The 23,639-nt window shown below is 39.0% G+C and overlaps 1 protein-coding gene across 3 annotated transcripts in view; it reads left to right on the top strand.

Annotated features, from left to right (window-relative positions):
- The first annotated feature begins 2,684 nt into the window (after positions 1 to 2,684).
- The window catches only part of LOC146466925 (GREB1-like protein), a 34,830-nt gene continuing 13,875 nt past the window's right edge, over positions 2,685 to 23,639 (top strand). The window contains exons 1-8 of one of the 3 annotated variants that reach the window (XM_085126411.1): positions 2,685 to 2,863; positions 6,584 to 6,856; positions 12,756 to 12,980; positions 14,750 to 15,103; positions 15,477 to 15,587; positions 17,861 to 18,058; positions 20,388 to 21,905; positions 23,349 to 23,514. In XM_085126411.1, coding sequence (XP_084982537.1) covers positions 6,619 to 6,856; positions 12,756 to 12,980; positions 14,750 to 15,103; positions 15,477 to 15,587; positions 17,861 to 18,058; positions 20,388 to 21,905; positions 23,349 to 23,514 — 2,810 coding nt within the window. In that variant the 5' untranslated portion in view covers positions 2,685 to 2,863; positions 6,584 to 6,618. Of the gene's footprint in view, positions 2,864 to 6,583; positions 6,857 to 10,123; positions 10,328 to 12,755; positions 12,981 to 14,749; positions 15,104 to 15,476; positions 15,588 to 17,860; positions 18,059 to 20,387; positions 21,906 to 23,348; positions 23,515 to 23,639 lie in introns of those variants that run through there. The other 2 variants (XM_085126412.1, XM_085126413.1) reach the window with 2 other exon arrangements.

Genomic DNA, 23,639 nt, shown 5'->3' on the forward strand with positions numbered 1-23,639 from the left:
GTGAAATCTTCTGAAATTTTTACAGCGGATAGAAACTTATCAGAAAAATCTTTTAAGAGCAAAAAAAGTAGGGGTTACAAAGGCAGATTCTTTGCTTTTGCAAATTTTTTTTTTTTTTTTTTTTGTCACTGCGTAAAAACTTGTTTTATAACTTTTTGTGAAAATCGAGCCCTAATTAGAGCAAATTATTTGAAACCTCTGTAGCAGTTTTTTAAGAAATTTCACCTAAAGAAGCGCGAGAAATTCCAAATTAAAGTTTAGATTAGTTTTCAGGGACAATAATGACGTCTTAGAATGGGAATTCGCCAAGATCGCTATTTGAGCATGCGTGAATTTTGAGCAACGGACTTGTTTGCGCGAATTAATTGAAAGAATGGAATAACCGTGATGGAATATATATTTTTTTCTAATTGGAAAAAATTTACAACCTTGGTTATCTTTGAGGAAACGAATAGCAATATTTCGGTTTATAAAACTATTCCAGATAATGTTTTCTTTAAAATGTTTTTTTCTGTTTCTTCTTCAGGGATGTAATATGAGCCGTATTGTTGACTTGTTCGCTGTTTCCTCAGTGTGCGCGCAAGCTTAAAATCTAAAACAAAATGAGTACACGTTACATAGATGAGAATAGTGCAAAATAATTCTGGCCTTTGATATTAACGCAAACTGCTCAATTTTCTGACAACTGAAAACAGCGAGTGGTAAATGTTGGATGAACATGATCACGTGGTCATCTCTGCGCGTTTGTCGTAAACGTGGTGCTCAATCTCTGTAATCAGCGCAAACGTCCTTAGTTCAACGAGGTTCCCGTAATTGCCTTGGGTCCTATAACCCGTGCGCAGTTACTGAACATGTCAATCATGTGTTAAGAAAGATAATGTTGTACTCAGAAACGTCAGTCTTCACGTTCCCTAGAAAGATTTTGACAATATAATTTGGCTATCACAGCAACATGCTTATTCTTGATGCTGCCAAACTTGTAAAGCTCTGTTAAAGCTGAGTTAGTTCGTCTTCTTTCGTTAACCATTTTTTGCAAACAGTAACCTTTCCCCACCTTACGTCTTTCTCTATGGTTCGTTGTGTGCAATTTCTCAACGTTTTTAGCTGTCCCCTGACAAAAATAAATTGTCCTTGCCTGGAGACAGGAGTCCATGACCCTGCTGGAGATCAATCTCGACCTCAACCTCCTTCCCAGGGCTTTTCCCAATTAACAAGAGGAAAGGCCCGGGAACGAGGTTGTATTGACTCCAGAGCGTTTGGCTTCACTGCGCAAGTCCCTCATGTGCGACAGGGAAGAACTTTGGGTCGGGGATTTGACCATGCAGAACACTGCTAAATTCCCAATGGAGTGCTCTGTGCCATGGTGGCAGGTTAAACCCCCGGGGAGGGTACTCCTCGGAATTTTTGGTGGGGATGGGGGTGTAAGGCTCAGTTCTCCACAATCCCTGACCCTACGGCGGACAAAAATGGGTTATTTTCAGGTGTCCTTTTTCAGACTTGACTATGACCTGGATTTTAGAATCCATACCCGTTTGTGTAGAATCCATTCCCCTTTTCAGACTTTCATACCAAAAAATAGTTGAAATCTATACCCTCAGTTTCTGGCGAAAACGACTCAAATACCATACCCGTTGGCGCCGCACATACCTATATAGCAGTGCCTATATAGCCTATACAGGGGAGGTCAAACAAAGACGAAACAGTTGTCATGCCGTCACTACACGCGTATGACATGTGTGCATGGCCTTGCATTTTGATAGTGCATGGTTGTAACAAACAGGACCAATTTGTTCCGTGTTGGAAAGTTCTGCTCAGTAGCTTTAATTTCAACGGGGCAGACTTATTTCAGAAGCCTAGTCACCTGAGAGATTTTAAACGTTGGCCATAGCTGTCACAGTCAAGTCAAAATTCACCTCTTTCCCGGGCGGATTCGTCGGACATTCGTTATTTTGTCGGGACTCGCTGGAAGCGATTTTTGCGCTCGGTAACCGGTTTCGCCCGAGAGAACTAAGAGACTAGTAGGTGCTCGTACTGTATCGCGGCTACTAATAAAAAACCTTGGCTTTCAATTGGAAGGGATTTGAAATGTTTATTTTTGTGCAGCTGGTACGTTTTTTTGCGGCTAGAAATTGCAGCGTAGAAATTGTAGCTGATGATAAACAAAGAAACGCATCATATTTATCGTTCACCTCTGCTCTGACTTCTGGAGTTCTTTTCAAAAACAATGCTATAGAGTCGTAACGATTATTTTGGTTTGTTGTTCAGAGGATCGGACAGACGACTCATTTCAAAAGTTCTGTTTCTGTTTACGTTATGAGGTTCAATATTGTATCAATCATTCACAGTCTTATTTTCAAGCTTCCGACTGCAATGAAACATAATTCCGGTCTTGTCTTTGAGGAAGTCTAAGTTTCGGTATATATCGGCTGACTGTGGTATTTGCAATTATCCGAACGTCTGTACTCTGTTTTTATGAAACTGAAAGAAAATATGACTTGACAAGACTCAAACACAGATTCTCGTCTCCCCTCACCTCATGGACTGTAGGCTGGACCAGACATGCGCTCCACGTACTTGCTGATCCGGCGTGAGTCATGCAGTTTTACCATGTGCCAAGTTACTGTGGGTGATTCGCTCTCTTTGTCCTTTCAGTTTACTTGGAAACTTGGAACTTGGACTGACTAACCAGGTCACATGACCATCTCCCAAAACTTGTTTTTCCGGACACGCGTCACGTGACTATAGTCCGTGAATGATAAATTTTCTGAGGACCAGACGTGACTGATATGTCGCTCTGTTTTTTCCTGCCAAAGATAGCACTTTGAATTTTCTCAGTGGCGAAGATACGTGCTGACGGATCGAGGTGAGTTTGTGGAGCATTTTTTGCGTTTGATTGCGCTGAAACGTGCTTCTAGTTGGCGAATTTACCGGAAAAAGGTGTTTACAAATGATGGCCGCGCGCTCTTGGTCCGTCTGTCGGGCTGCCAGCTGGCTGTCAGCTCGTTAGACCGCACGCAATGGAGCTTTGAACGTTGTGGTCGAAGAACGAGTTATTTTCTATCAGGTAATCAGATTTTCGAAACAAAAATGGCCTTTCTGAATAATTGTCGACTTATTTTGACTTTGTATGATATTTTGGCGCGAGGTTTGCGGTTCGTGTTGTAGCGAGAAGTCTACCTGCATGGGCCAAGATTTCTTTCCGTCATAAAACTTGCCGTTTATCTTTTATACATTATCACCCAGTAAAACTGATCGCAAAGGATGGAGGAAAATTGAGGTAGTGGTGTGTTGTACAGTGTACAATTTAGCTTACCTGAGTTGAGTTTCTCGACACATCTAGCAAAGTAACGTTTAATATCGCCGGACTTCATTTAGCAATATTATTGTTTGAAACAAAACAACGCATATGCGCGTTTAGTATGGATCTCTTATGGAGAGGAATTATTGATGAATTTGAACTAAACTTGAAACATTTTGTTATAACTACAGAGCTTAGGTACAAACATGACATGCATAAACGCATACTGAACGCAGAGCCAAGTTACATAGCACAACATTAACATTTTATGAGAGGGAGAAATTTGATATTTCATTTGTATTGGGCGGTACATGTAATTGATTAATATACTTCTCGAATTTGTGAATGGCCTGGGAGGGGGGAGCCCCTGAAATTTAAAGTTTGTTCTCAAAACCTTAACAGTATCTCAGACAGATGGTAAAAATTTTCCTAAGAATATATTTTAGACTCCTTTTTCTGGCAAAAAAAATTCATCACCCTATTCTAATCTTTCTTTTAGAATGAAAACAATACATACCCATTTTAAAAGAAAAAGTTGAAACCAGTTCCCTATTCATTGTACCAAACCAGCTGAATTTAAACACATTATTTACCCAAAAAGGGGGAATAACTTGTACATACACTCGATTGCAAAAACGTTGACACCTAAAAAGCATAAACCATGAACGATGAGACCCAACGGATTTGTGGGTAGTGTTTAAAAATTGTTGACCAACTTGACACTTGAAGGAAAAATTGGACAGTTTCCATCATTCACCATGTGCAACTAATTTTGGCTATCAACCATCGCACGAGAAAAGAATATTATGCAAATAAATTTAGTACACTTATACCCATAAATCCATTAGGTCTCATCGTTCACGGTTTTTGCGTTTTAGGTGTCAACGTTTTTGTAATCGAGTGTATATAATGCTTATACACTGGGTGTATCCCTGAAAGTGGTTAGTCATGCTATGTTATTTTTGCAATACTTGCTTGATGACACAGAGCAAGCCAGTCTGCGTTAGTAAGAGATCTTGTGAAACTTATTTAAACCAGGGTATTCATTGTGCAAACCAGGAAACATCATTTACCACACTTGCTTTTCCCACCCCCCTTTCTAATATCAAAGGGCCCTGGCCATTGTTTGTAATAACTGAGTTCAAGATTGTCAATATTCTGATGTTAGGGAATTTAAGCAACAACTATGTTGACAGAAATACTTGAAAATATAACTTCATCTTATTTGTGCTGCTTTGAAATTTTTTCAACTCATTCAACTTGTAAAAAAAGTGGCAAGCTACCCAGGAACCAAGGCATGGTATTTCAGTAGAGCAACAGGATGAAAAATTCACTATCGTATACTCATGTTCTCCACAAAGCCTTGAATTTGGACATTTCTCGTTGTTGTTTTTCAGAGGACTGAGCAAGAAAAAAAATGTACCAATTAATTTAAAACACATGTGCACATTAAACCTGTCATTTTGCGGGGTTGTTGTTGCCTTCTCTGTTGTCATTGGTTACATTCCCTGTTGTCACTTATGCAGTACTGACCCATAAGGGAATGTCAAGATGATGACTGCTCTGCCAGTGTACTCAGGGTGGGTGTCACAAGTTGTCATATCCCCCTGGACGCGTTAAGTTAGAAATTGAAAAAATGAGCATACAAGTTGCATCAATCCTATAAAAATTTAAAAGAATATGTGAATTTTCACAGAACGTTTTCTTGGACATCCTTCTGGCTAAACCTGGCAGCCCCCACCCCCCCCCCCCCCCCCACTACCCTTACGTATTATTTCAATTTCATACTTTAGTAGCATCAAAATCATCAGGGGAGAAGGGACGGTGCAGTGTTGAGAGTACTTGCCTCCCACCAATGTGGCCCGGGTTTGACTCCCAACGTCGACTCCATATGCGGGTCAACTGAGTTTGTTGTTGGTTCCCATCCTATTCTTCGAGGGTTTTTCTCCAGGTACTCCATTTTTCCCCTTTCCACAAAAAACAACACTTCCAAATTCCAATTCAACCTGGAATGCACAGACACCTTTGAATCAAGTTTCTTAGAAGTGCGCTCTTTGGTGCTCTGTCGGTAAACAAATTATGTTTACATTTCTTATCATTGCTCTCCTGCCCTGTTTTTGTTTCCATTTCATACTTTGCTAACATCCATCATCATCATTGTTACTCTCCTACCAGGGCTTTAAATACATATTGCTTCATAGTTTTATACTTTGTTAGCATCCATCATCATCATCATCATTGCTCTCAGCACTAGAATGTGCCTAAGGCTGTCTCATTCTCTATCCAACCCACCCTGTTTTGTGTTGCCGCTTTGGCCATATTCCAGCTTGTCCTCCTGCCCATCCTATTCTTTCTCCACAGGAATTTTCGCAAGACATCATCTCATTTCTCTGGAAAGGACCTTTGTGTTCCATTCAAACCTCTCTGAGCAGCTCTTTTTTTTTTCTTTTTTTATTCATGTAAGACAATGAACCTCTCTCTTGTAAACATAAGGAAATAACTTCCATGTCCTAAATAACATGCATATTCCCTTCTATGCTTTTCATGTATTTCATATTGTACTAATTGAGAGAATTTCTTTCCACATTAATCAAGACATTGAATCTTTGGTGATTATTTCCTTAATTCATTGACCTGTACATGTGATTAACCAGTGGTGTTGTGAGAAGAAATGTGTGGATGAAATTGTAACTGGGAATGTTGAATGGGAATTTATTGGCTATTAGAGTAGCTTCACTAAAGTATATTGCAAGACCTCATTTAAGGATGGTGCCTACTTTTGTTACTGTGTATCCAGTATGTTCTGCGCATCTCCAGATACTCAGGTTTCCCATGGTTGGTGCCTACTAATACACGGATATTTTTGTGCAGTTTATAACTGTGCCGAGAAAGCTGAACTTAGCAGTGCCCTTGGTATCCAGAAAGAAAATTTGATGAATTTGGAAAAAAAGCACCATACATTGCTCTAAAAAATGCATGGTTAGCCCAAATTTCTTTTTGGATTCCAATAGCCCTTGCTAAGATCTGCTTTCCCCACATAGTTATAAACTACTCAAAAATACTTCTTTATTAGTAGGCACCCTCCTTAAAACCTTGTGAACTGTATGGCACATCAGCGATTCTGTTTAGAAAGTTCCAAATGACAGGTAATCTATACCAGTAATTTGCAATGATGAACAGCCAAGCTCAGTTCTTGGCCTTGGAATAACAAACTGGTTGGCTAAACAAGTTTTCTTTGATAAATTCTTTAATCCAGGCTAGTAAATTCTTTATTCTTTTACGCAGATGTTTACATGTAGGAATGGGTGCAAATAACGACCATGTCAGACCATCGATATCGCAACAAACATCGTTCCCTTTGGCCACCCAGGCGAGTTAACACCAGACTGTCGGCATCACAGGGTGCTTATTATGATGAAGCTGCATTGCCACGCCACTTTAACGACAATCCATCCGTGGTTGCTTCTTCTGCGGCAATGGACATCCCTCCTGACACTGTAATTGTGCATGTTCCTGGAGTGACGGCAGCCAGAACAGCCACCAGTGATGGACACAGTGGTAAGTATCATTCTCTCTTCTTAAGATCCATTACAAACTTTCTATTTGATCACAGGTAACCAACGCTATCAGCATTTGAACACAGTTTTTGAATGAAGCAAGGATTCCTTCCTTCTAGAGTTTCTACCCGTCTCCCCACCCCTGTTGTTTTAACACTATAATAATATTACTCCAGCAAATAGCAACTGTCATTACTTTCCGATATACGTGTAGCAGCCTTTTACCAACCATTACTTAGAGGGCTTCTTCAGTCAGTAGTTATAACATGTGTCATGCATGAGGCGATAATGCAAAATTTTATACACAAATTTCAGCTACAGTATAAAGATAATAAATTCATAAGGTACTGTATTTTCTTAGTAATAAATAATCAAAGAAACCAGTCTTTCTGAACAGGGAAAGGCCTTTTCTTTATAGTGTACAAAATTTTTCAAAACCTGTCAGTTTACTGTAGGATCTCATACATGTACCTTCTTGTTACAAACTATATTATTTTACAGTTGTTATAAATAACCTTCAAAGTGTCGCTACTTCATGGTTGTATGTGAGAACAATCTTGAAAATTGTATTCATATTTTCCGGGGCTTACTGTCAGTGGAAACTTAAAATTATGCTAAACTGGGAAAGGTCCCAACTGCCAGTTTGTGGAATGTTGAAAAACAAACAGTGCCACAGGAAAGTACTGCCCGTTAGCTTTCCCTTTGTCATTATTCTTTTGTTAAAATAATTAATAATATTAAAAAAGGGATATCATCTAGTAAACTCTTGAAAACAAAACAGCCAACTTGTACAGCATAGTGAACAGCATCACAGGAAAGTACTGCTCGGTAGCTTTCACTTGAACAGTCCCACTCATGTAAGTAATTTCATGTACGGGCTCAAACGTTAGAACCACCTTGGCAGTTACAATGTACAACCACTAATCAATGGCAGCTTTTACGGTGTAGCAAATGAGTGATGGTAAATTGCGCCATTGAAGAGGGTGTTGCAGCTATTAAAATTACTGAAAAAAAGATTTTCAATTGATGTTTGTTATCCTTATACATGTAGCAGGTATTTACAGAAAGTGTAAAGCAATGGCTTCATAAAAAAAATATAAAAGATCCAACTTATCATGTTAATTACATTTTCGTTTTATTTACATTTACACGAAGACGCTTTATTAAGGTTCTGCAGATTTATTAGCCATTTAATGGCTCCAATAACCCAACGTGTCACTTCCGAATAAATGCACAATGAGAGATTTATCAAGTTCGGTAGTCTTCTTCGCAGCCGTCGTTCGCTTACACTGACACTCAACTCGATATTCTTGCAGAACTCTTGCGAAAAAGTCAAGCCTTAGTAAATGTACTTACAGTTTTTTCACCCTCTCGCGAGACGAGTATCTTGTCTCTCGAGACTAGAATCGCATCTCGCGAGAGGGTGGTAACGTACTTTTGAGCGGTACTGTAGGTGATGTGTTATAAAATGACATAACAGTACTTCTGAGAACTTAAATTGTTTTAGAAAATGTTATGAAAGTACATTATTTTGCAGATATTTTGAAGGAGCCGTGCTTAATATATTTTTACATTAAATTCATCCACTAGCTTGATGGAAACACTTGAACTTTCTGTCACTCAATTCCTTTATCTTCTACCAAATCATTAATTTGTTCATTGTATAATTAACATTATTCAACCACAAGTTGACTTCAATCAGCTTCCAAAGTCTATCCAGCACTATTGTTATACATGTGCTCATCGGACCTTAACAGAGTATATATGGATTGCATACAATGTACATGTTTGAACGGCTACATTGCTTAATTATCGTGTGGTGCTTATTTTTTTCATTCAGGTAACGTTATAAATAATAGGATTAATAGTTATTGGCTTGTACTGAAATACCATATATAGTATCTGTTTTTTTGGTGTGTTGTTCAGGGTCCTTGTTAATATTATTTTTTGAATGTCAGGTACTGAGCGTAATGGCTTGTTTTTAGGAATACTTGGTTAAAGGCATTATTAACTAAAGGTTTTAGAATGTAATTCAGCACACCTATAAACTAATTAAGATATCTACAAACAGATGGTAATTAAAATATAGTCATTTACCAGTTCTCAACAAGAACCGAGCAAGTACACTGTACAAATACAGAGTCGCGCGAGACCTGTTTCATGTCAAGATTTGGCTGGTAATTAAATAATGTTTGCATGCATGTGTTAATGCAATGTTTTCAAACTAAATATTAAATAAATATAAAATAGAAAAAAAGTCATTAAAAATATTCCTCATTTCAAAAATGCACCCCACATTTACTAGTGAGCAAGTGGAATCAATTAATAAAGCTCGGAATGTGTTATTACCCTGTTATATTGGATTAGCATTGCTGTCGCTATCATCTTTCATCGGTCCCGCCCTGTCCTTGAAACAATCAAACAGATGCTGCCAGCTTTTAAAACACTCGAGAATGTTAATGGGTCACTGCACATGTTTACTAGTACAGAGCAACTAAAAATAATATTTTTATGAAACTGTTCGGTTAGTTTATTCCATCAGTTAGTTTTCCTTGCATTCATGACACAAGAATTGCAAGAGCGATCACACGGGTTAAACAATATTACACACTTCCAACATGGCTGGATGTTAGCTGCCACAGCATTTTTATGAAATGACAGTGGATATATGCCCCCCAAACGCATGTGACTCAATACAGCCAAACTTCATTTATATGGTAGCATAGGCTGATGCCCAAGAAAATATTTACAAATCCAGAGCTGAGACACTTTGGCACTCATAATGTTTTCCCAGGCTAACTAGAAATTAAGAGTCCATATTGCCAGTCCTTTGGGTACTCGGAGTGAAATTGGGTTAATGTTAGGCAACAGCCCTGCACTAGAGACCCACTAGAAGGGTCTGTATTAATAGGCAGGTGTCCCTACATATTAGTCTTACCACTCACCAGGCATTCGCTTTAATGACTACGCTCTTAGTCTATACATCTGGAGTAAGTGTGCGTGCAGAAAGTGGCTGTCAAGGCAGCCATTACAAGTAATTATAAAGGAAACAGACAGAAGCTGATTTATGATTGAACTTCTTTCACTGTCCTATCTTTTCTTCCGTTTCCTCTGCTGTTGTCGTCATTAAAAGAATATTGGCTTTCTCAGGAAGGAGTGTTAATTGATCTGCTTTTGATATAGGTTCAGTGTGTTGTAACACTTTGATACACACCTTTTTGGTGTGGCTCATCTAATAATATCTTCATTTATGAATCCTGTGGCCGAGACTGTAAGGTTCATTGTCCTTCAGCTGGCGATATTTTCCTGTTATGGGCAGTTATAGATTACAGGATCATGGCTTACTTTACCCTCTCCAGAAACTTGTGTGCTCTGAGAGTCGTGTATAGTTAATTAACACTGGCAGATTTCCTATACATGTGTATATTCTAAAGATTGTGCCAGTACATGGGTGATCAGAATGGGAAAATTGGTATGTATTGTACGTTCAAACTCTGTTTAATGCAAACCATAATTGCTCAAGTTTGGTTGTGTCAAATCCTGTCATCACACGTAGAGTTTTTCTGTTCTGCTCTAAAGAGACATTGCCAAGTCCTGTTTGGAGTTTTTTTTAAACTCCCTTCAATTATGCTCAAGAAGTTTTGTCTTAGAGTTGGTCCATCAATAGCCAAAAGATTTTGTTTTCGTGACCCCAGAGCTTATGTCTCAAACTGCGACGTACTTTTGTATACAATCTTCTGATACATGTTGAAATATATGATGGTCAAATTGTTGTATTCCAAGAACGTTCTAGATTGCATGTAACCCTCTGTCTGCTTGGCCAATATTATTGAACTAATATTTTCGCCACTCAAATGCAAGCTACAATATTTCACTCTTTTTAATGGATTAACAATCCTTGCCCTTTTATATCTGAAAGGATTTTGGCAGATCTGCTATTTGGATCCTTTATAGCTTTTGTGTTCTTCAAACTCAAAATTGCATTTGATATTATGGTCCTTCGCAACAATTCATATTAATTATTTAATATTGTGTTAAGTCTTACATAGTATATTTTTTCAAACATGCACAAATTTTTAGCTCAAAGATCTTTTTGTTCCATTTGACTTGAACTGCAGGTAAAATGATTACTCAGAGGACAGTATAGTGCTTTAGTAAAAGTTTTAATGTGTTTACATGTATGTGTGAAAATTCATACTGTTTAATTCCAACAGCAAATGGAGCCATCAACTAACCTTGAAATGGAAATGATTTTTATTACATTCAAAACGTTACTTCTACTCAAATTTTTTTTAAAACTTTTATTTTAGCTAAAACTTGTACTATTATAATTATATATATTGTTTATGCACTGCAAACCAAGAAAGGATACTACTGTTCATAAATATATATAAACATTAAGGGTTTCTATAATTGAGAGTCAGTAGGTTTTAAGTTTTATTTATAATTTTTTTTATGTTAAAATAGTTTGATCATTCCTCATCAACTCATCAAAAAATCCAGTGAAAATGTTTGACAGGAACTCACTCAGCTTTGAATGGTATTAACCATGTAATAGGGTAAAAGTAAAGCCTACAAGACCACAAGGGCCATTACCTTGCAATGGACTAGCTAGTGCTTCATCCAAGAGGAGTGTTAATATTCAATCCTGGTCTCTCCACACTTCAGAAACTGCAATTTTAACCCTTTAATGTGCAGTTCCAGAAAATATTCATACTCCCCCCATGGAAGGTTTTTTGTTTTGCAACCCCCTCCCCCTGGGAAATTCCTCTTTAGCTTCATACTTCTAAAATTGTGCCTTTTAAGACCCCCCCCCCCTCCCCCCCATAGGAATTTCTGATGACCTTCCTTGGAGTGGGTATGGTTTTTTTCTGGAACTGCCCAATCCTCATTCAAGTAACCAACATCTAAATTCTCCTTACAGTATCACTATCTGATCAAACAAACAGGTTAGGAGAATAAAGGAAATGATCATGAAAGATGAAATGTCTTGGCATTTAAACAAACTCTCCCAGTGTTAGTGTCAGAAGAAGAAGAAGAAGTTTTATTTTCTCTCTGAAGCTAATGACAATTTTGCGAATAGTATTGTTTAAATATAAGAAATAAATTTAATTTTAATTAATTGCAATAATGTATTATTAGAGCCTGAGGGCTAAGTTAACTGGAAAGTTTTCTAGTTAGCCCCCAGTCTTTTAGTTTTGACTTTTAATACAGGTGAAAAGAATATGCTATAATGAGTTTGACTAAATTATTTTAGATGTATAATTAAAACAATTTTATAAGATTATATTCATAACTGAAAATAGAAAAGAAGATAGAAAATAGAACTAATTTATTAAAATGTTATAGAACTAATTGATAATTGTACTGTGAACAGTGTGAGATTATGTGCATGGACAAGGCAGCCCGGGGTAGGGGATGAGAGCATTTCCTTGCCATTGCCTTTTGAAGCTGTGTTCTTTCAAGGTTCACCAGTGTGCTAGCTGGTGGACATCTGATTTCACTCAAGATAACATGTGTAATTTACACACTGACACATGCCAAATATGCACCATATAAATAAAATTACAAATGTAACCCCCCAAGCCATAACAGTCATCTAGGACACATCCCTCAACTACGCTACAGCTTTTCCCTGGCCCCACAAATTACCATAATTTTACAATCCATTTTTACACATCTTTTTGTACAAAAAGGTCCTTGATATTAATGGCCCAAGCCCATGCTCTTTAATATACCTTTAAATTTGTTTTCTGTTTGAACAGTTTTAAACCAGCGTAATGTTTAATTTTTCTTTTCCTCTAATAAGCCCCCCCCCCCCTCCACTTTTTGTGGTATGTGACATAGACAAATGAAAGGTATGCAAATTTAAGCCTGATTGTCATTCATTTTCTTCTCAGATTCGCCAAGACTGATGCAGCTATCGCACACTCCTCCACTGCCTGTCAATCAAACTGCGCGAGGAGACATGCCAAGTGATGCAAGGTCCAGCAGTGATGAAGATGAAGGGTACGGTGGAACAAGAAATGCTTCTTTTGTTGGACCGCATGCTGTGAGTGAACCTGCAAGACCCTCAGGATTACATAGCAGGCCTGTACAAAGCGGACCAATTTGTACAACACCAGGTAACGTTACTACAATCAGAAGCATACAGTAGTTGGTATTGATTTTTATGTCATGTCAAAGCATAATTTTTATATGAACTAATTCGCTCTCTTTAGTTTAATTGTGCTATTTATGTCTGTTGTGATTATAGCCAGACTACATACCTCTTACTAGCCGAGTTTGAGGTCTGTACTATAAATGGACCAAGGTTTTTCCCGTTGATTGATGGCCCAAGCGCCAAGCCCACGGGCCATGAATCAACGGGAAAAATGAGGATCTGTAACTTACAGTGCAGACCAACAAAACAAGGCTAGTAAGATATCATTTTATTATATCTCTGAGGTTAATTAGGCAGGCAAAAGGAACTTTTAAATTTAGCGGGCTGTACAGTGAAAAACGGCCCACAAAATTGACCAATCACACCACACATAATAACTGAGAGATATAGTAAAGTGTAGTGATTATGTACTGTACCAGTTGGTGGGAGTTTCACCAAGACTTTGAATAGCCAGGCAAGAGATTAGTGCACCCCGGCAAGTTAGCTACTTGTATAAATAGCTGGGCAAAGATGTGTCCACAGAAAGTCAATTTGCCTGGTACCCTTCCCTTAATGAAACACCAGTGACTAGTTGCATAAAACTTAATGGTGGGTGTAAATATTTTCGTCAGACGTAAAATACTGAATGTGACTGGGCTGAAGGTCTGGCATTAGCAGTTACACCCAACGTTAAATTTTATGCCTTTCACCCTAGCTATACTGTAAAACCAAAACACTCTAAGTGGTACACTTTTGGTTTTACCACACCAGACTGATTATGCCATCCATGAAAATGAAAACATTGTAACCAAAATATCAGTATCAATTGTTGTAATTATTAATGGTTGTTGCTCAACTTCCATAACATGTTGAGTGCACTCACACAGCAAGTGGTTGCTATTACTAACAGTAATTAGATAAAATATACAGATTTATATATTAATTGAACTTATTGGAAAGGATGGCTCAAAACTAAGGTGGTTGGTTGTACAGTGTGTAATAATTTAAATCAATTTTTTTATTTAATTATAACATTTATTATGGGAGAAGAGATGGCTTATTTGCAGGCCTGCTATCTAGATGTACAGTCTTGTTGACTCATTTACTTAGGCTGATGTCAGATTAGCTCCTCCCAGCTATGCATACATCAACAAGGCACCTCTAGGTTTTGGACTAAACTCGGACAGTGATTCCCAGCTACGACCTGCAGCCTTTATTTCCTGTTCAACTGTTCTCGCTATAACACTTGACAATGAATTACATGTACATTATGTACACTGGCCTGCACCCTTGGGACGGAACTTATGTGGCTGTTGTAAAGAATTCTAGCTGCATGTCAGAATGAATCCATCACTGTGCCATTCAATAGCATGCGGACTCTGAAGTTCAAGATTCAACCAACCATTGCGTTTTTCACTGCCATCAATCACTGTGGACCTCTCAGAAATCAAGGATATTTGGCTCAACAGGGTCAAAAGTTCATGTTCATATGCTCTGATTGGCGGATTTCAATCCACTTTGTTGGCTTCTGTATATTTGCGGTCGATCGGGTGTTGCCGTAATCATGATTGACGGCGGTAAAAAATGCATCATTTGCTGGGTTTTGAAGTTCAGAGTTTGCATGTTATTGAAGGGTGCAGTAAGTTAAGGTATAATTTTTAATAGAAGAGTGGGTGTCCTGAAGGCATGTAGGAATCATCGAACTTAAAGTTTAGATATCCAATGAGCACCTGTAAATGCCTTTTTTCCCAGGGCTGTGCCAGGCAGGTGGAGAACTTCGACTTGCACACCTCAGTGGTAAATCAATGCAAGCTTCTGAAGGTTTCATACTCGTGGGTGCAAAATCACCAATGCTGCCGGGTATGGTGCTGGTCGCTGAAGTAGACAGAAGATTTCTGCCTGATGAGAAGAACAATGTTACCATGCTGGGGTTCAGTGGAAACTGCATTGGCTGTGGAGCCAAGGGGTTCAGATACTTCACTGAGTTTTCAAGTCATATTAACCTGAAGCTTGCCACCCAGCCCAAGAAACAGAAACATTTGAAGTACTACATTGTCAGGGAACCTGGTGGAAGAGTACGCAAAGGGCCTTCCATACCATGGAAAGGTATGGATCCTTTTCCTGACAGATTTAAACCTTGAGTCGAGTAATGTAATTTTTAGCTTTAACAACCATGCATGGCCACACGAGCGAATTTGGTTTTCTTTGTTTTGTAAGTTAAATATTGCTTCCTGAACTCTTTTGTTTCAACTTTTTCCTATGTTTTTCATCATCTTTGAGTTTCGCAGGTTCTTGCACAGAGGTAAAGCTGATTTTACAGTGAGCTGGTTCCTACACCCTCCTAGTGCCTACAGCCTTTTCTTTGACTCTTAGGGTGGTTTCAAGGCTCTCTCCCCCCCACCACTCTCTACAGATGCTCTACATGTAACGGTACATTCGTATAACAAAATTAATTTACTTTTCTTATTTCTTGTGGCAGTTGAGGGGAGAAAAAGAACGTTTCCAGTGTCAGGGCCGTATGTTCTGCCCCCCTATTCGTCTGCCGATGCAGTTGTAGACAAGGACATGTCAAGGACGAGTGCAACACCAGGTACTAACATGAGATTAGGTCTATTAACCCTTTAGGCCCAAATATCAATATACGTATTCTCCTAACTGTTTTCCTTATTTTTCTTATGGAGCTAGGTAGGAGAATTTGTTAACACATCAAGACCCTTTGTCTTTCGTGATCATTTCCTTTTTTTACATGTATAAGCTGAATGCTTGATCAGGTTGTGATATTGTGAAGAGAAATTGCATGCTTCTCACTATTTGGGCTTAAAGGGTTAACTAAATCATGCATCTTTGAGAGGTGATGGCTCTTCAAGAGGTTTTAGATTAAGGGTTTTAATTGCAAACTGCACTTATATCAGGTGCATGTTCCTTGTATGACACTTCAAACCTTTGCAGGGTTTTTATTAATGTTTCTGTGGTAGGAGGGTTCTTAAGTTAATGGTGAATAAATGGGCGCCACTCATTAATTTGTCTTTTTGAGACTGGTTTTAAATCTCTCTCGCAAAGTCAGATACCATATTAAGAGTAAATAGGTGCCAGACAGTACCTAGGTCCTGGCTTCTACTGTAATAAAACCCCTAAAGCCTTGGGCCTCCACCCTTTTCCTACCTGACTTAAATAAACCTTTTCCAAGCATGTACCGTATAATATGCCAAATGTTGCTTGCGTGTTTCTCTTGTACCAAAAGTAAGGAAAGAAGTTGTGGCTTTGATAAAAATGAGTTTGAAACCACAAACTAAAACAAGTCGAGAAACTTCTCATTTTGCACATACAGTACATGTAATAAATTATAGAAGTTGTACAGTGGGACCTCTATTAAGTGGCCACCATGTGGACTTTGAAAACGGGCCGCTTAATAGAGGTTGGCCGTTGAATAGAGGTATCAAATACAGCACTTTACTGACAAAATAATAATTCGGGACTTTGGAAAGCGGCCGCTTAATGGAGGGTGGCCGCTTAATAGAGGTCTGACTGTACTTCCAAGCAAGAGCTTATTTAATTTGCAGCTTTTGAGACCTGAGAAAAAAAGAGATACATCTTAGATCACAAATACTGTATGTTAGACAACAAAAATTTTAGATTTTGTCAGGGGGATCAGCATATCATACTTGTATTATATGAGGAAGGACAATGTTCCGGATTGCCACAGTCAGGGAACAGTCAGCGGAAAAGTCATGGAATTGTACATCAAGTCAAGGGAAATTCTAAATTCTACATTTAAACAAGAAGTTCCACTATAAAAGGGCGAGCCCCTCCTTCATTTCACACCTTTGCGGCCATGAGGTGCAAATTTAGATGCTGCTCAGTTGTGACAAGTTGTTGACTCAAACGTCCTCTGAAAAATATGCCTCAAAATTTTATATCACCACAACAATATAAGATATCAAGTTCTGAAAACGAAGCCAATTTTATCGGTAAGAGCCGAAGAAAAAGGCACATGTTGTTTGTCAGTTGTTTACAGTCTGATACTTGATTGACGACTGAAGGTGAGAATGGCCTGGCCAGGCCCCTTTTATACTGGAACCTCCTGTCTAAGTCAGTGAAAGATCAGGGAATTTTATTTTTGTCTAGCTACAAGATTTGTGAAAGTGTTTACTTGTTGGCAGAGGTACATGTAATGTTGTCTCCAAAAATATGTATGAAAGAAATGATTTCTGCAGCTTAATCACTGGCTTTATTGCCAAAGGATTTGTCTTTGGATGATCAGTGAAAATTGGTTTGTGGTCAGTGAAAAGTTAACCAACAATTTTTTTAACCAATGGCAACCCTGAATGTTATTCTTAACTGAACATAACTTTCCAAGACCATTATAGTGACAGAATGTCTTTGATATTGACTACAGTTGATATTGACCATGTTATAATCAGGAATCCACTCTAGGAATCCCACGCAGGAAGGAGTTGAGAAGTCTTCTTAACCCTTGTAACATGGCCAAGACCATTTTAGTGACAAACGTAATGTCTTTGATATTGATTACAGTCAATACTGATCATGTTATAATCAGGGACCCATTACAGTCAACTCTCGCCTTGTGGACACCTTGCTTTTGTGGACACCCGGATAATACGCACAGCAACTAAATCCCCAGCCAAAATAAATTACAGACGTCTTGACTGAAAGAAATTCCTGATTACAGACTCTCACTATTAAGGACACTAACTCACGGTCCCAAGGGTGTCCACAATAAAGGGAGTTGACTGTATAGGGGTCCCAGGTGGGAGGGGGTTGAGAAGTCTTTCAGGACCCTTGTGACATTGCCATACAGTACATTACAGTAGTTGCAACAAGTAGTCTCTTGCTATTTGCTAGGCCCGCCCCATCTGCTTTCAATGCAGTCTCATTCCGGCTCTATGCAGCCACCAAGTGCCACAGAATCACCAAGGGAAGATGGCCTGTTATTTCTGCATCAGACCAATCAAATCCAAGCAGAACAACCTTACAATGCTGCGCTGTCTGCAAAGAGGAGACGCTGGGAATCTGTAGGCAGTGAATCACCATTGGGAAGTGGTAAGGGCTTGTAGACCTGGCAGACACATTATGTGGTTGTTGCCTTTACCAAATATGCATACTAATCCTGGCCCACATACCAGGTCTTCACTGCAACTACCAGGATTATCCAGGTTTTTGCATTCAGGCACTTATTAGGGTTATTGTCTTTTAAGCTCTTCTTAGATTACAAAATTTAAATACAAAAGAAAAATTGAATTGGATTCTTTGGTACTTGAAAAAATGTGGCCTCTTCCCGCTCATCTCGGCTGCTTGAAACCCTGTTGTGCATACAGCTGTTTCGACAAAGGTTGTCCAAAAAAAAGAGTAAAAACTTACGCGACAATGCCGAAAGGTGGTCTGGAAAATACCCAATAAATTTCAATAAAAGCTCAGAATCCATATTGCCTGTCATCTCAAGTCTTTGCTGTACGGTCGAGGCATGATGGATTCCGAGCTTTTATTGAAATTTATTGAGTATTTCCCAGACTACCTTTCGGCATTGTTGCGGACGCTTTTATGCTTCAGTTTTGGACAACCTTTGTCGTAGCCTGCGAACACAGACGTATTCCGGCTGTAGCGACAGCCGGAAATACGTCTGTGTTCGCAGGCTACCTTTGTCGAAACAGCAGTATTTTTCTGACTGAGACAATTTACTGACACCTGTAGGGTAATGAGCTGTTGATCGGAGACATCCATAACTATGGCTAACAAAAAAAAACCCCTGTGATCATGGGCAAGATTTCTGTTTTTATCGCAAAACGAAGCACGAAGCAACGGACGAAACGCAAATTTTCCTGAAAGAATTCAAGGCCACATGGAAAAACTCCGACGAATCTGAGCTTAAACAACAAGAAGCGATCTGAAAACATTGTTAGATCTAAACACAAATGAACAATGGACTGAACTTGTTAATCAACATTCCGTGTGCCGAATACGAACACAAGTTAATTAACATTCCCTGTGAAATGCCGCGAGGGAAGCCGCCTTTTTGCATTTTGTCATTTTCTCTGTCAGTTACTGTTGATCTTCGACGAGTGCGCATCGCGCAGTTCATTAAAAATCTTTTCTCAGGACGAGAGAAAGTTAAGGAATCTCTAGTCCTTTTACAAGGCCTTTACAATGTAAGTGATTGTCCGTTTCAGTCGCTCGATTTCTGTCTTCGTTTCCGTCGATTTTAGATTTTGTGCATGTTGTAAGTTCTGTTTATTCGTTGTACATGTATTTCAGTTTAAACCTCAGCCTCAAACTCAACCGTCAATCAACAGTTGTAACCAACACAGTTTCCTTTCTATTCATCGTCGGTCAGATGTTGATGATGTATACAAAGCGGCAATTAAAATCGAGCGTGTAAAAGATTCCTTGCTGTAACTGGGCGTCTGAAGTCGCCTTCGGCATAATTATCGTAACTGAGGTTTGTCAGAACTGGCCGAATAGCTGGCCTGTTTGTAAATTGAATTCGCCAATTTTGAAGGGCTGGCTCTACAAATTCTTCAAAAGAGCACATTCTGAAAATGTTGTGCGCCATTTTGAAAGAATCTGAAGAAAGAGTATGTAATAAATCCTTCTTTTTAATTAGTATTTTATTTGTTTATTTATTTATTTATTCATTTCTTTATTTGTTTATCTATTATTTGCCTATTTATTGCAATATTAATTTGGTACAGTCATCTATTTATTTAGTACTCTACATATTAATAAAATATTTATATGTATAATTTCAAAGTACACTGATTTTATCGCAATTCATGTTAATTGTACTTTTAAATATTTGCTTGTAGATCATATATATTTAGATTCTTTGTAGATTTTTAGACATCTAGGACCTTCTCGAAAACCACGGTATTTGCGATAGAAGCTTCCTAATTAAGGGCGGTGCCTACTAATAAAGAAGTATTTTTGTTTGGTTTATGACTATGCAGAGAAAGCAGATCTCAGCAAGGGCTATTGAAATCCAAAAAGAAAATTGGGGGAAGCCACGCATTTTTTAGAGATAATTAAGCAACAATTATTCTAGTAAAATACAAAGAAATGTATGGCGTTTTGTTCAAAATTTTAGTTCTGAAAATGCATGGTTGCCCCCAATGTTATTTTTGGATACCGAGAGCACTTGCTAAGTTCTGCTTTCTCCGCTTAGTTTTAAACCGCGCAAAAATATCCCTGTATTAGTAGGCACCACCCATAGGAAACCCGAGTATCTCCAGATGCACAGAACGTATGCGCAGTAGCAAACGTAGGCACCGCCCTTAAAGATTGTCGTTATTATTACGTTTGGAACCAACTGGTCTGAGCTGGCTTGTCAGTTCTGACTAATGGAAAGCGTCCTGCTATTTCTTTGACTGCTTTTCAGATGATGGCCATTCTAGCGACACTGGAAGATCCTCTGCACCAGGATCGGACACAGGAGAACTCCCATCAGAGCCATGGCTCACAGCAGCGTGTGGGGTGCGACCAGTACTCCTGCTATGCCAGCACTCCATACCTAAAATATCCTGCAGTGTCGAGGACATCATTATCAGCGACCTTCTGGTAGGGTGCTTTGACCCTCCTCTTGTCTCGGATCATAACCAGTTTGGTAGCTTAATATCAGGTGCTTACAGCGCAATGTCGGCAGGCAAACCCGAGAGCCACGAGAAGCAGGCTAGATCATTCTACAGCAATGTCCCGTGCCTCACTACTCAGATGGCCGTCTTGCTGACTGTTCAGTATCTCACACAATTCGTGGATGATGATCGAATCAGCCGGGAGGACATTGAGCAGTTGTTGCAAGACGCCAGACTCGAGTTGACGGCTACAGTTCAGCAACAAGTGCACGTGCTTGCTCAGAGCAATGCGGTGATGCACGTGCAGCTGCCAGTACTTGCTAGCCTAACTGCGGCAAACTCCAAAGGGCGTGTCAAGATTGTTTCATCACCAGTGTCCTTGGACAATGCAATTTTCAGGGCGTTGAAGTTTGTCTGGGAAATTCACCGTCACAACCAATCCAAGTTTCCTAAGATTCCAGTGCCTGACTTTATTTTCATCCTAGCAACGTCGACAAAGAAATCACCGGAGTTCTGTCTTCTTGTTACCAGCATCCTTCAGGCGAAGTATCTCTCAGAGGCCATGATAGGTCACCCGGTTGGCGCACGGATTGCAGACAATCTTAGCCGGCTTGAACACCTTTTCAAGCTGTCTAGCGATGCTCTGGAACAAATGATCAACAACTTTGAGGAGGCCATGGGTCAGGGGCAGCTGGTATTTGTTCCATTCAATGGTTTTGCGAGGACGAAGGTGATGGTAGACGAAGCCGCGAGATTGGAGCCGCGAGTTTCAGCAGCATCTTATCAACCTCAAAGTCAAGCCCTGTTTGCTAGTCAGTACCTCATGGCTAAGCAGCTTCTTAACCAAGTCTGTAGTATTGGAGAAAACATCAACTCTCTTGATCTGAACAATTTCACTGCTGTGTCTGCAACCATCATCGTGCCGCCTCTGACGACTCTTTTCAACCAAACTACTCAAAGACTGTGCAATTCAGGACTTCTGTTTGAACTGGATCTGGAAACCGCCGACAAGGCTGCATTGTTCAAAACGGCAGCAAAGTATGTCATCAAACACAGCGGCATTGAAGAAACACAAGAGCAGTTGTTGAAGCTCTTGGAGCAAGTTCAGAGTAAACCAGAAGTTTTGTTTGTCATCGTTTTTGACCAGGCGCAATTCTTTGCCAGTCCTCATGGAATTCTTGATTTTCCATACTACAACGAATTTCTGGATGCTCATAATGTGCTGGTGCTGTTTGTGACAGCAACGCCTTACCTGTTTCAAACGAACTGTTCTTTTATTGATCCTAACAATGAGGTCTACTGGTCTGACGTTCGATCTGAGACAGGTCAGTAATGCTTAAATAAAGTTGATTAATTCATGCTAATTAGTGAATTATTTGTTACTGATAGCTAATGAATGCAATAGACTCGTGCTATCTCAAAGATTCTGGGACAGTTTGAAATAGCCTCAGCAGCAGTTTTCTATTGTCTGTACTCTTATAGACCATAGAAAACTGCTGTCGATTTGCTTTTTACAATAACAAGGGAAAAACACGAGCGGAATTTTCTTTATTTTCCACGTAATCATAAATATTCTCAGCACGTGAATAGCAGTGAAATAGATCGGGACAAACGTAAAACTCTTGTTCGGAGAAAGCGAATAACGACTGAAACTTGACCAAGATTCAGCCTTTTTATCTATCACCGGTTTCGGTTCTTGAGCCTAAAACTTGCGTGGATATCGAAAAGAATTATAACTTTAACCGCTTGTAATTTAACAGAAAAATCTGTGGGGGGTATTTTAAATATATCTAGATTTATGTAGAGTAGGAACGTTTTCATTAATCTGCGCTTTATTTTAACTGTTTTCAAACATACGTAAATATCTTAAAATCGGAGACACACACGAAGCTCAATATACATTTAGAATGTTTTGCTATGAGGGAAGACCTTTTAATAGAAAAGACAAAGTGTCAAGTTTTATTTTGCCAGAGATATTGGTTAAAATGCGGGAATAAACAAAATCACCCCGTAAAAATTGATTCATTATTTACTTGAAAATGCTCTTACTGATTTTTTCCAATTTCGCCTACATGTTGTCTAGATTGAGTAGATTAAATCCCTAAAGTTTCGTCATTAAGTGTCAGACTAGATTACGAGATAATCGACAATGTTTAAAATGAGAGGCTATGCGCTTCCGTTGCTATGGTAATAGCTGTTGCTTGGAAACCGATGAGAAAATTAACTTTGATCATATGTTATAATGATGATGTAGTATGAAGGAGATCGAAGTTTATCTTCTATGCGAGATTGTAATTTCAAAACTTCCACCTATGTCCAGAAAAACTGCTACGAGCCTCCTTAAGGCTGCATTCTGAATTCTGCAAAAGCTCATCTGACTGCTTTAAATACCCTAGTTTTATCGTCTTACAAAAGCGCGGTGAAGAAGAGAATGCAGTGGAGCTTAAATAGGCTATAACTCGCTGTAAGGGGTTCGTTTCTAAAGAAACTGTGCTGCTGCGTTGGTGGGGAGTAGAAACGAATGTTTGGTTTTATCAACAGAGTTGATAACTAAAGGTAAATTGGCCATCGAAGAGAGGTTCGAGTGCTAACGTTTCAAGCGTTAGCCCCTCGTCAGATTTACCTTTAGTTATCAACTCTGTTGACAAACCGAACATTCGCTAAATTTAATTCGCCTTGTTTTTAGGTGCATTAACTGCAATAGGCGACTTTAAAATACTACCCTAATTTTGTACAATATGTTTACCGATGTCAATTTTTTATACCAGATGGAGTTTCCTTAAGTGTGTTGGAAAACTCCAGTGATAACTTGGAGACCAACGAAGGCACGTATTTTGGAATGAAAGAGTACTGTGAATCAATCAAATGGACTCACCAGTTTCCACTGGTCAGACAGGATGATGCATTTGAGAAGATGGCGTTGAGAACCAGCAGGTAATAAGTTGTAATGATGGATCAGAGAGATAACTCTGTGGTGTATCTGATAAGGGGAACCCATGAATTTCCTACTAAGCGTTAGCCCTAGTAAGGAAATGGGAGCTCGCACGCGGCAAAGAAAA

The sequence above is a fragment of the Pavona decussata genome, unplaced genomic scaffold (assembly GCF_977016875.1).
Source record: "Pavona decussata unplaced genomic scaffold, jaPavDecu1.1 SCAFFOLD_140, whole genome shotgun sequence".
Classification (NCBI taxonomy): domain Eukaryota; kingdom Metazoa; phylum Cnidaria; class Anthozoa; order Scleractinia; family Agariciidae; genus Pavona; species Pavona decussata.